A 13814-nucleotide genomic window follows, 5' to 3' on the forward strand; every position below is an offset into this window, starting at 1 on the left:
GCCCAGGGCCTGGCATGAGGTAACCTAGGCACGGAACGCCAGGACTGGGACAGGTTGGTCAACCAGCCAGCCTTCCACCAGTCTGCCACAGGAAGAAGCCGATCCTGGGTGTGAATTCAGATCCTAGCGCCACCACTTAAAGGCTGTGTAACCTTAAGCAAGTCACTATTCTGGCTTTGAAAAAACGGAGAGCCCAGTAGTGCCCACCAACGGAGTGGGTTGTGAGGATTACATAGGATTATAACCGTAAAGGCACAGCACTGGGTTAGCTCCCAATAGGAGTGTCCCTCCTCTCAAGGAAGGCACAGTTTGTCCAGCCCCTTATCAGGGTGGGGCAGTGCATAGTGTGGCCCAGCGGAACCCACCCGCCATTGGGGCGCGGATCAGAGAGACTGCAGGGCGGGTTGGACCCGCCCCTCGGGGCAAGCGGTCTCCCGGACTCTCCAAGCACTAGGTTTATTTGCTTTTGGGGCTCTTCTCAAGCCAGACCTCTAACTTGGACTCAAAGGCGCTTTTCTGGGTGGGGTTGCGCCAAAGCACTGCCCACTTCGTTGCCATCACCTCACCCCTTCTAGCCTGCAGTCCCCACCCCGCGTCCCTCTCTCCTACCTCCACCTATGCGGCGGTAAAATGCAGCACCCGAAAGGCGCTTGCGCAGCTCTGGGGCGGGGCCACAGCGGCAGCTATTTATAGTAGGTGACGTCACCTTGAAATAGACCGTTAGGGCCGGCCCGCCCTTCCCCCCTCCCACTCCGGCCGGTCCCCGCCGCTCTGCTCCTCTGCTCCCACTGCGCAGGCGTCCTCCCTTCTTCCCATTTTCCCCCCCCCCCCCCACCCCCCTGGCGCGGCTGCGTCTCCTCCCTCAGCGGCGTCCGCGGCGCTAGCCACTGTGCGCGGGACGAGCCAGCGAGAGGGCGCGAGCGTCGGCGCTGTCTGCAGCCTGAGCCTCGGGCCGGCCTGCAAGCCAGTGCGCGTGCGCGGCGGCGGCCTCCTCTGAGACAGGGGAGCGGACAGGCGGGCGAGCGAGCGGTGCAGAGCGTGAGACGAGGCCGAGCCACAAGCGACATGGGGGACCGGGAGCAGCTGCTGCAGCGGGCGCGGCTGGCCGAGCAGGCAGAGCGTTACGATGACATGGCCTCCGCCATGAAGGCGGTGAGGGCGCCGGGAGCCCGGGCGGCCGGCCGTGGGGCTCGGCGTGGGGAAGGGATGGATGGCCGGGCGGCGTCTCCTTCTGGGCCCGGGGCGACCGGGCTGGGCGCGGCCGCCCGCCCGTAGTCCATGCTTCCCGCGCCTGCTGGGCGCCCCGCCATTTCCTGCGGCCGGACCCGGGTGGGGTCTCCGGGCAGGGAGCCGCTCGGGGTCGCGCTTGCAGCCTTGCTGGGATGGACGGGTGTCTGTGTCCCCCTTCGGGTGGGCGGGCGAGGGTCGCCGCATCCTAGCTCAGAGCCCTACGTGGGGGGAGGGGGTGCCAGAGGAAACGTGCAGCAGACACATTCCTCCTTCTGCAGCGTTCTTCTAGATCCGGGGCTCACTCCCCTCGTCTTCTTTCTCAATACCCTAACTTGTAATAAAGAATCATCTAGTTAGTGCGCCCTGTCTCTCCTGGCTTTTGCTGCCCCGACTTAAGTCTGTACTTCTGTCTTCTTTGCTCTGCTCGCCGGAATCTTGCTTGTCCCGTCTTCCCACACCCGGGGTCTGGTTTTGTGTGCGAAGACCCCAAACCTGCAGTCTAGGCGTGGATGCGGGCGGGAGGGCGGCGGGCGTGGGGCCCCACTATCAGGTTTGATGCTGCGCCCATCTGCCTGGAGATTAAAACGAGGTGTGACTTAAAAGCGAGACGAGCCAGTCTGCCTTTACATTCCCGAGACCCTCACAGATCGATCTGCAGCCTGATTTCCGGTGAAGGAGTCCGGGGAAGCCACACCCTAGCAAATGCAGTGGATTAGACACCACCTGCGTTTCTGAGAGTTCCGGTTATCCTGTTACTGTCCCTGTGACTTAACCTTATTTTATATTTTCTCTAAATGTACATTACTTTCTCTCTGCCTCAAGGTCACACAGTGGTCAAGCTACAACTGCAGCCACCCACCTACTGTGTTCATCCTGTATACAACCTCCTGAAACCAGGGAGCATCCGTCTGGGCCCCACCTTAGACTTAAAGATTCTGTAACTCTGAGGGTGGGATCCTGGAATCTTCACTTTACCCAGTTCTCGTGACAAATTTTAATGTGCTTAAATTTGGGAATTATTTCTCTGGGTCATAGCTCCTTTGTCCTTTTCCTTGTGAGGGGATTTCTTAGGGGGAAAAAAACTACAAATCCAGAGGCACCTTAAAATTTCAGAATCATTTGAAAAGATTCTTTTAAGGCTTTTGATATTAATATCACATGAAGCATGTTGTTCAAGTCAGTGTTTAGGGTTATCCAGGTAAGAAACATATTGAAGAGTTGTGTTTCCCATGGTGTCGTTACTACACTTGAACAAGGTGTGTTTGGAAACTGCCACCACAGCCCATTTGTTGATTCAGTGGTGACATGACATGATGTCATGGATTAGATAGGAACTTTTCATCCGAACAGGGACAGAAGGTTCAGAACTGAAGTCTATGTAATTCTGAAGGCCCTCTTTAAGAAAAAAAAATGTAAAGTATATTAATTTCAGAAGTTTTTCAGAAACAGGACTGGCTATGTAAACTCATTTCCTTGAAAGACATCCTGCACTTTAATTTCTTTGTGATAAACACTGCAACAGAAAGTCATAGTTAAGTGAGCCCCTTCTCCCCAGTAACTGAGTGGTACTGGGGTTAGGCAGGGTGAGTTTTCTCTGCATGTTCCAGTGAGGCCCTCGCTAACCCTGTGAGTAGTAGGAACCCTTTGGGGAATGAAGGGATGAAGCTTGAAAGAAGGTAAATTGAGGCTAAGGGGAAAGGACTAGAAGGTGTGTTGTGGAGCTGTAGGAAACCTGAGGCAACCTAAAGGGAATGGAGAGACGTGACCAGAATAAAATATAGCTTGGGGAGAGAAAAAATGGGTTTTCAGTTCTTCATATGCAGGTTTGAAAATGCTTTCCTGCAGCTGCTGCGCCCAGTTTTTCTCTGAGGCTGTTAACATAGCATTTTGCCAGCTAGTGGGTTCCCCCATGTGTTGGGAATCTGATGGCCGGGTCTGAAATGATTGGTGGGTTGGATAAGCCATCCAGCGTGGAAAAGTCAATCCAAGCTTTAATCCTGTCATCTCAGAATTGCGATAAACTACTTCCTCAAGGTAACTTCTGTTAAAAAATAATAGCCTTTTGAAAAATATGCCTTTGTATGCGTGTCATTTAAATTAATGCATCTGTTGGAAAGGACTTGGCAGAGGTTGGTGGGAGACCTTAGTCGGTGTTTGTATGTTAAATTCTTAATATTATGGAGAAGACTCAGTCTTCATTTTAATATCATCACAAGCCTTAGGAAGAGGTTTTGGAAAGAGTGAATTCTAGTAACCCTCTGGGTTTATGTAGGTTTTCTTCAGGGCAGGTAAGTAGACTGCTGTAAGGAGGATGGAGCAGCACACCTGAGTGAAGGCGTGTTCTGATGCCACCACTTTGACCTTGAAACTTCCATCTTGGCTTTGAGTCCTCTGCAGTATCAACCTAGTAATGTTAGTATTACTATCAGTTCGGTTTTTAGCCTTAATTTTTCTAATTTGTTTTCTTTTTTCCTTATAATTTAAATGGTCACCTAATAATACTGCCTTGTATGATTGGTGTTTTTTATGCTATACCAGCATCACCTGGAGGATGCTGGAGGATGGTGTGGGTAAGCCGTAAGAAAAATCACGTGTATTGGGATCAGTGGTGCTGTCTCGCATCCGTTGAGAACGGCAGTTCCCTGCCTCACTCCATAATCTGAAGAGACAAGAAGTGTTTCTGAGGTGAAGCGAAGGAGTGCCTTGATGCTCTCCTCGTCTCATACCTAGTAGCGTGCATAGAGTATAATAACGGGAAGAAACCCTGAAAGACTGGAATCCCAAGCCTTTATCAACACTGACAAAGGATGGGCAGAGATGCGTATGAAGGACTTGAATATCTGCAGAAATCTTAAGTGCAGGAAACAAAGCTGCAGCTTAAGGAAACAGGATTCAGAGAGGAAGAGGCACTTGGCCCAGCCAGTGCAAAGGGCTCTTTTGCCAACAGCTGAGAGATTATGGGAAGTGGGGAAGTGAGCAGGTGATTTGTAAAAGGAGAGCAGGACTGAGTGGCCCTGAGTGAGACGTAACCCATGTCTCAGCGTGTAAAAGGGAAGATGATTTTGAGGTATACCAAAATTGTCAGCGTGAAACTGTAAAGCAATGTTGGTACAACAGTCTGAAAGAAATAAATACACACACACACACACACACACACACACATAGACGTGGGTCTTGTTTCCCACTAACCAGTCATTCGAGATGTAATTATTGCATTGTCATCTATTGTCTGAGGAAGAAGGAAGGCTCTGGATTCTTGCAATAGTCTGAATTAAAAGGTACCTCAAATGGTGAACGATTCACAGCTTCGTTGCACTGAAGTGAGAGTTGTGGACCCTGCCTTTTGGGTTTGGGTTTCCTGAATTATCCCCGGAAGAGCTCCCACAGTCAAGGGGCCCATCACTGGGTTAAAGAAACCAAAAATGTTTTCTCACTTTTGTCAAATTCTAAATGAGGGGCAGGCCGCAGTTTTCCAGAAACAGGGTTTGACAGGGATAGCCCAAATGTGTTTTCCATGTTACAATTTGTCAAGTTCGTGAAATCTGTTGGTCATTTGACTTATTAGGCCCTCAGTAAACAGTAGCTGTTACTACATGTGTACATTCTCATTTAATCTTTATAACCACTCTGGATGCTCTGGATGGATGCTGTTATTAACTCTGTTCTACAAATGAAATTTTGAGTTTAACTTTGTCATGGTCATATTGTAAAGCTAGGATTTGAACTCTTAAATTTAGAGCTCTTCCTTAAACCACCATGTGATGGTTCCCGATAGTGCCCCATGCAGCTGAGGGATAATGTTTCCAGCACACATGTTAGCTGTTGCCATCATGGATGGTGAAATTCCAAGCCTTTTACATGAGTGGGCTTACTGAACACATTAAGTTTATCTGTTAGATGTAAGTTATTGTTTGCCAAGTTTGATTAAGAACAGAATCTTACTAACATAGCTGTAGCACAGGTGCATAAAAGGCAAAATCACACATCTGGATTTTGCTTATTCTCTTGACCGGGTTTTTTTTTTTTTTAAATTAGGATTTTTTTTTTTTAGCTTAAGCAAAATGGTAATGGACTTCAAGTTCCTGCTATGAATTAAGTACAGGACTCTCTGAAATTGTATTTGTGGTATTTTATATCCTTGGCACCAGTTTTTGTGCGTTGCTTTTAAGCTCATAGACCCCTAAAATTTCAGTCTTTAGGTTGGTAAAATTGTTAGTGTCCAAGTGGAGGCCACCTGTTTTCTGCCCCCTGCTGGCTGCTGTGGCATTCCCCTCCCGTGGACGTTGGCACTTCCCTGTGATCAGAACCTGGTACAGCCTCTGGTGCCTCGGGGCAATGGCATGCAGTAATGCCATTCCAATGGGGTTGTAATTAACTCTTGCCAGCACCTCTGAAAGTGTCCAGTTATGTCCAGAGCAAGACACAGGTAGTCTCAATGATAGAGGGGTGGGATTGTTTTTTTTAAAGATTTTATTCATTTGTTTTTAAAGGGAGGGAGAATGAGAGGGAGAGAAACAGCAATCTCTTGCCGCTCAGTACACCCCTAGCTGGGGACCTGGCCTGCAACCCTGGCATGTGCCCTGAATGGGAATCGAACAGCGGCCTTTTGGTTCACAGGATGGTCCTCAGTCCACTGAGCCACACCAGCCAGGGAAAGAGGTAGCTGTTTTTGGTTAATATTAATCTTGGAGTGGATATTAATCACCTGAACCCATCTGCTCTGAGATTGTGGTTGAGCCTCTGGTGGCCTTACAGACCTGCAGCCTTGTCTTGGTGAGGACAGGGTGGGGTCTTTCCAGGCCTAGGCAAGTGGTGACAGTCATTTGCCAGCTTGGGACCAGGCAGAATCCTTCCCTTCAGGGCTCTGACTTGGGAAAGAGTCAACCCAAAAAGCTTTCATCCCTCTAGCTCACTTTAAACAACAACCAAAAACCATGTGCAATTCTGCTGATGAAGCTTAAAGATTTTATGATTATGTTTACTTAATTGTTTATGGAAACCATTTTATTCTATTACAAAGTCTAATATCCGAAGCAAGCTTGCTGGTAGCGTGTGGGTGTGGGTAACTAAAAAATGGGAGGGTAGTGGGCATGGTGTGGCTATGAAGGATGGGACTGCTGTTCAGGAGAGGGGACAACCCTGACTGTGGCCTGGCCCTTTAGGAGTGGCATTTTTGTTTGCTCAGTATTACTTTTGAGACTGGACGTTTCCCAGAATAAGAACTTTTTAACTTTTCCCAGATAGTCCCTGTGCTATTTTTGGCCGTGGGTCTATTTTTACTTGCAAACACATAGTTTATTGCCTTGTGAGTTAGTGGGAGGAGGCCCCTAGGGATTTTTGAGTAAGCAGTGGTGTCATAGATAAATGAATTCATAGTAGGCCAGGTTCTTCCTGACTGTTAGTAATGCTGTGTAGTGTTGGAGCGAGCGCCCCAGGGTTGGGGCTTGGTGTAGCCTGAGCCTGTGGCAAGGACACCAGGTGAATGGCCGAAAGGGAGTCTAGTCCTTAAAGGAAACAGGGAGGGGGGCATTTATAAATGGGAAGGGTCTGTCAGTTTACGGTTTTCCTGAGGAGTGTAAACAGGATTAAATGAGGTGGGGAGATGGGCTCAGAGGCGGGGTGGTGGTGGGGACCCCCTTACAGAGTCGCCACGTGAAGACATTAGTGCCTCGAGTGGCTCTGAGAGCAGCTGACCCGAGGCAGAAGTGAGAGTGTGTTGGAACTTGAGTTGGAATTGTGGAAAGAAGGTTGCGAACCATTGTCTAGGTCTTTTCTATCTTGAAAATCCTTTGTATTGTCTTCACGTTCCTAATTAGAGACCATTTGGAAATCTACGGTTGTAGAGATGCAGTAAATCATCTCCATGGAATCTCTAGGTAGTCTCATTGCTGGTTTTCCGTGTGTGGTTGGGGCCAGTAGTCAGTCTTCCCTTTCTTTCCCTTAGGCTACATTGCCTCCCAGTGTCTGCTTCTTTTCGTGTAGCACCAAACTTTTTAGACTCCTGGTTCCTACTATTCCCCAAAATACTCCTAGTATTTTGGAATTTGAAGTGTTGGGAACTGGGGCTAATGTTAACGAAGGTTACTTACAATAAAGTATCACCAGTCAAGACTGGCTATAAATCTGTTTTGTTGCTGTGGGCCATCTGATTTCCCTCTGATCTATAATATTCCAATCTGGGAAAAATCTCAGTTTTCTTTAGTTATGTGATCAAGTCATAAAACTATCTTCATTCTATGAATTTGTTAACTGAATTGTAACTCAGGAATGCTAAAAAATACTATATTTAAATGTACCCAGTTGAGGCCTTGGCTGGGGTTCTGAGAACAATGCTTGCTTAGTGATACCAGTTAGTCACCCTCAGCTGATGCTGATAGTGATTCATTCAGACTGGCAGGCAACCAGATGATTGTTACACAAACACTCATACTCCTAGTAAATTATTTTTCCTGTGAGGGCGTCATTGTAAGTATTGCCCAGTAGCCTTTTTTGGCAGTTTCTTCCCGATGGAGAAAGGGAATTCCTGAAACCCACCAATACATTTCATTTACATTAATGGCATCAATCCCATGCCTTAACCATACCTTTTATTGTTGCTTAGGAAAAGTGGAGCTGAAGAAGACCCTGGAGATTGTTTGGGCTGATCTACCTTATTTTACTTTTTTAAATTATTTTTAAAAAAATTTTAGCCCTGGCTGGTGTAGCTCAGTGGATAGCCCTGGCTGGTGTAGCTCAGTGGACTGAGTGCGGGCCTGCGAACCAGACAAGCAAGGTTCAATTCCCGGTCAGGGCACATGCCTGGGTTGCAGGCCGGTTCCCTGCAGGGGATGCATGAAAGGCAACCATACATTGATGTTTCTCCTCTCTCCTTCCCTTCCCCTCTAAAGATACATAAAAATCTTAAAAAAAAAAAATCTTCACTTGATCCCCAGCTGGTATAACTCAGTGGATTGAGTGAGGGCCTATGAACCAGAGTGTTGCTGGTTCGATTCCCAGTCAGGGCACAGGCCTGAGTTGTGGGCCAGGTCCTCGGTGGGGGCACATGAGAGGCAACCACACATTGAGGTTTCTCTCCTCCCTCCCTTCCCTTCCCTTCCCTCTACAAATAAATACATTAAAATAAAAGTGAAAATATTAACAATATATTATTCTTTAATTCATCTGAGGATATGTTTATTGAATTTTTTTCGTTTTGTTTTAGAGGTGGGAGAGGCAGAGAGACATTAATATGAAAGAAACATTGAAGGGTTGCTTCCCATATGTGCCCTGACTGGGGTTTGAACCCATGACGTAGGTATGTGCCCTCACTGGGAATCAAGCCCACAATTTTTTGGTGTATGGGACAACACTCCAACCAGCTGAGCCACCTGGCCAGAGCCAGGCAGGTTGTAATTTATTAGAGGTCACACAGCTAGCTCAAGGTAAACTCCAGTTGTCTTAGTGGTTTTTTTTAAGACTTTATTCATTTATCTTTATAGGGGAAGGGAAAGAGAGAGGAAGAGAAATATCAATGTATGGTTGCCTCTCATGTGTCGCCCGCTGGGAACTGGCCTGCAACCCAGGCATGTGCCCTGACTGGGAATCGAACCGTGATCGTCTTGGTTTGCAGGCTCACGCTCAATCCACTGAGCTACACCAGCCAGGGCTAGTGTTTTGTTTTGTTTTGTTTTGTTTTGTTTTTTTAAGTAATGACAGAGCCGCTGGTACAACCTCCCTATGTGATTACAAATATATTTCAGATATGCACTTACTTTTAACGATGTGCTCTTGGGAATTACCTCTGTGTGTCTTTGCAGCAGTCTAACACAAGCAGCTTTCTTTAGTACAGGCTGAAGTATATAGTGAGTTCTTATGGATACATTTGCATTTAGTATTTATTCATTTTAGAAAGATGGGAAGGGAGGGAGAAAGAGGGAGAGAAACATCAAGGTAAGAGAGAAACATCATCGTTTGCCTCTAGCACACCCCGAACTGGGACCTGCCCACAATGCAGGCATGTCCCCTGACCAGGAATCGAACTGGGGACCCCTTGGTTCCAGGGATGATGCCCAACCCACTGAACCACACCAGTCAGGACTATATTTGCGTTTTAATGACAGGTGGTCTCATTTTTGCTTAGTATGAGATCTGAGGGGCTCTCCAAGTTCTGTTCTTGCTCATGTTTTGTTTTATTGACTATCGCCCTAGCAAAGTTATTCTGGAGGATTCAAGCATTCTGAGACTTGTCAGAGTATTGGAGATAGGATTTTGATTTATAAAGGTTTCTCCCTTAAAAGATCAAATGTTCAGACAAATAATCTGCAAAGACACTTTACATTTCCAATAAGCAAATGAGTGTCTATAGGCACTCACTGGAGAAGAAAACGCTATAGTGGGTTACAGGTCTTCCTCTGGATTTGAGGGGAGGTTGGCAGATCAGAGATGCAAGAGACCACGTCTGTCTGTGTGAGGCAGATCCGGAAACCTGGCTGTCAGGCAGCCTGGGGAGTGGGCAAGGGGGCGGCTTGTAGGCAAAGAGCCCACTGAAGAAAGAAGAGGGGCGGGATTGATAGAGTAGACAGAGGAGGAGAGAATCCCTGGCTAAAGATTTGTGGCAGAAGAATGGGTACTGGGGATAGGGAAATGGATACGTGAGAAAGGGGGGCCGGCATTTTCCGTTTGCTTGGGCTTTGTTAGGGAGGTGGGTGGTGGTAGACGATTTCTTCACTTTCTAAGAACTTGGCACAAGTTTCCTAATTTAATACAAAATGGTTACACTTACATGTTCTTGTTCTAAGTTTTCAAATACCTTATCAACATTTTTGCTTTTAAAATTTCTGATTCTCCACTGCTCAGTCTTCTCAGTCCATGTTAGGCTGTCTGTTCTTACATGCTGTTAATAACTTTCTCCAATGAACTTGGCTTTTCCCCCTCTACTGGAGGAGTTTCTGTCCTTATTCAGTTTGATTTATAGCAGCACCTCTTTTTGTTGAGTGTTGATGGTTTCCCCAGTGCTTCTCTTTATCAGTAGGTCATAAGGAATCTCCTTACTGTATAGGAGATACGGGCCAATTTAGCAAGTTAGTGGCTTTGCTGGGGCCCAGACCAAGGTTTTCTGATTCCAAGTCTGTAATAGTTTCCTAGGGTAACCCTAGGAAGTTGGGTGGCTTAAAACAACAGCAATTCATTTTATCAGTTTGTTGGAAGGTTAGAAGTCCAACATCAAGGCATTGGCAGTGCAGTTCTCCCCCTGAAGGCTTCAGGGAAGGGTCCTCCCCTGCCTCTGTACTAGCTTCTGGTGGCTTCTGGTAATCCTTGGTGTTCTTTGGCATGTAGACACATCACTCCACTCTCTGCCTCCATCATCACAAGGTGTTCTCCCTGTGTTTGTGTCTATAAATCTCCTTTTCCTTATTAGGACACCAGTCAATGGACGTGGGATCCACCCTAGTCCTGTATGACTTCATCTTAACTGATTACATCTGCAAAGGCCCTATTTCCAAATAAGGTCACATAACCAGGTGCTAGGGGTGAACAACAACAAAGTCCAGTGTCCTTTCTACCAGTGACATAGCTGGAGGTGGCGTCATGGGGAACTAAGTGATGGGAGTTGCAGCTTGTGGCATTTAACATTTCCATTAAAATAAGTGGTGTTTTCATCCTTGGTGGCCTTTCTGTCCGGGTTTCCTGTCAGGTAGGTCAGAGTGAAGCTTGGTGCTGAGTAGCTCTCCTTCCTCTCAGCAGAGGCTGGGACACCACTGTCACTAATGTAACCGTTCTGCCTTAGAGGAGGGTTGGGTGTACCACTGGGATTCCACGTGTAACCACGCAGGCTGAAACTCTGGCCACTAGATTCATGAGTTTGATCTCATCTGCAAAGCTCTTATCTATTAGTAAGTATTTGAGGGAGGTTTCATTGGTTCTTCCAGAATACAAGCTGGAAGTAGAATCTGGAACAGACTTCAGGTCTCTGGATTTTCGAACATTTGAGAAAGGACTGGCATGATCATATAGTTGAGAATATCTTTTGCAGAATAGCTGAACCTTTGGAGGTTTTTCACTCACCATTATGAACCATCATCTCACAACCTTTCCATGATTACCTTTCTCCCCACCGTACCTTTGCCAAGGTGAAGGCATCATCTTAACAGGGCCTGAATTACTAATTTTTCAAAGCCCTTACCCTTTAATAATTTGAGCTTCAAGTGTTTATTTCTTTAGCTAGACTACAATATTCCCTTCAGATATTATCCATGTCTGATTGGTTTTTCTCTGGAGTGTCTTGCCTACAATGTTGTTTATGAGAAGGGTTGTTGATTAGGTTGAAGGGAAGATTCCTTTCCAGATTTTTCAGACTTGGATCTCAGTGTTTATCTTTGGCATTTTGCAGGTGACCGAGCTCAATGAACCTCTCTCCAACGAAGATCGAAACCTCCTCTCTGTGGCCTACAAGAATGTGGTTGGTGCCAGGCGATCTTCCTGGAGGGTCATCAGCAGCATTGAGCAGAAGACCATGGCTGATGGAAATGAAAAGAAGTTGGAGAAAGTTAAAGCTTACCGGGAGAAGATTGAGAAGGAGCTGGAAACAGTGTGCAATGATGTCCTCGCTCTGCTTGACAAGTTTCTCATCAAGAACTGCAATGATTTCCAGTATGAGAGCAAGGTATTTTACCTGAAAATGAAAGGCGATTACTATCGTTACCTGGCAGAGGTAGCTTCCGGAGAGAAGAAAAACAGTGTGGTCGAAGCTTCTGAGGCAGCCTACAAGGAAGCCTTTGAAATCAGCAAAGAGCACATGCAACCAACGCACCCCATCCGGCTGGGCCTGGCCCTCAACTTCTCCGTGTTCTACTACGAGATCCAGAATGCACCGGAGCAGGCCTGCCTCTTAGCCAAACAAGCCTTCGATGATGCCATAGCTGAGCTGGACACACTAAACGAAGATTCCTATAAAGACTCCACGCTCATCATGCAGTTGCTGCGAGACAACCTCACCCTCTGGACGAGCGACCAGCAGGATGAAGAAGCAGGCGAAGGCAACTGAAGAGCCTTAGGATCCCTGGCCCTTCCTTCACCCCCCACCCCCATCATCACCAATTCTTCCTTGCCACAGTCACTAAATATCTAGTGCTACACCTATCTGTATTGGCAGCACAGCTACTCAGTTCTGCTCCCCTGCTCCCTGGGAAGCAGTTTCAGATAAGTCTTCATGGGCGTTGCTGGACTGATGGTTGCTTTGAGCCCCCAGGGGCTTTCTTTTTCTATTAGAATTGTCCAGAGAAGCGCGTTCCGAATGAGGCATTTTACTATGCCTGTTGATAGTTGTGAAATTCAGGCGAAAGCAATGGGGAAGTTTAGAAAGGAGAATTAGCCAAAACAGGCTGTAATGATATTTAAATGATCCATTTAAAATGAGCTAATAGTGTTTTGTTAATAAGCAGTACATCTTGTGCATGCGAAAATGAATTCACCCCTCCCACCTCTTTCTCCAGCTAATGGAACACTGTTAAGGGAAGCGGATACAAAGAGAACACGTGCTCCTTTCCATCGGCTTTACAATAAACTGTTAATGTGAGGTTTCCGTAGCGCCTTGGTTTTTGCCTCTTTAAGTTATGATGTGCACAGACCTTCTTTTCAATGCAGTGCATCTAAAGTTTTGATACCTGGTAACTTTTTTTTGGCGATTGTTTAAGAATCATGGGTTTATTTTTTGTAACTCTGGCTATTGTCCTTGTGTATCCTGACAGCGCTGTGTTTCAGCCCATGTCAATCCAGATGGGTAATTACCGAAACGCCAGACTTCTAAATTAAATGTTTTGGAATTCAATGGGTAAATAAATGCTGCTTTGGGGATATCTCTAGGTGTATGGTCTTCATTTCCCCTCCGCAGGGAGCTGTGTCACAGGTCACCATTTTGAATTCTGAGTCTCTCAAATGTTGAAGCGTTTTTAATTTTTCATACAGTAAGTTTTCTCGCCCTTTGATCTCATTACACAGTTTGTAATATATGCTTAAGACTCATGCATTTTAATTAGTTTTCTGTGAACCCAGCTGACATAGTCACACTTATCCTGATAATGGGATCCGAGCAGACCAAAATGCTCTCTTCCACATACAGCACCTCAGTGAACGGTCAGGTCTGTGTTTAACTTGGGAAGGGAGGAGGAGGGTGATCCATCCACCCTAGTGGAAGCTGGTTGATATGGTAGATGCTGAGCTTATGCATATCCTCAGATTTTCTCTAAATACTCTTTATATTCAATGTAATAAAATGTTAATTAGGGACAAAACTGGATCCCTGAAATAATCTTGACTATTATTAAAGCTTGAGTATTTAAAATAGAAAAGCAAACCTCTGAGTTTAAAAGGAACATGCTAACCCCTTATGTGGACTCCCCTCTTCACTACACCCTAAGGCCCCTACACCCTGCGGCTCGGCACCACCAGCTGTACTCTGTCAGGCAGTGTCCAGCCCTCACAAGTTTTACCACCGTCAGCTCGGTGCCCAGGACCAAATGTGCTTTTTAAGTGGATTGGTTCCATTACACAAATGTCTTAAATACCTTACTCTTGACTAAAGCTTGCTACTAGACTGGTGAAAATGT

The 13814-nt window shown here is 46.5% G+C and overlaps 1 protein-coding gene across 1 annotated transcript; it reads left to right on the forward strand.

Moving 5' to 3' along the window:
* The first annotated feature begins 866 nt into the window (after nucleotides 1–866).
* On the forward strand, nucleotides 867–13070 carry YWHAH (tyrosine 3-monooxygenase/tryptophan 5-monooxygenase activation protein eta). The gene is made up of 2 exons (XM_037166822.2): nucleotides 867–1152; nucleotides 11600–13070. Exons 1-2 carry the CDS (start codon nucleotides 1066–1068, stop codon nucleotides 12251–12253), a joined length of 741 nt encoding a protein of 246 aa, XP_037022717.1. The 5' UTR covers nucleotides 867–1065; the 3' UTR covers nucleotides 12254–13070.
* The last annotated feature ends 744 nt before the right edge of the window (nucleotides 13071–13814 follow it).

Source organism: Artibeus jamaicensis, unplaced genomic scaffold (assembly GCF_021234435.1).
Source record: "Artibeus jamaicensis isolate MK-2021 breed Jamaican fruit bat unplaced genomic scaffold, CSHL_Jam_final contig_525, whole genome shotgun sequence".
In the NCBI taxonomy this organism is placed as follows: domain Eukaryota; kingdom Metazoa; phylum Chordata; class Mammalia; order Chiroptera; family Phyllostomidae; genus Artibeus; species Artibeus jamaicensis.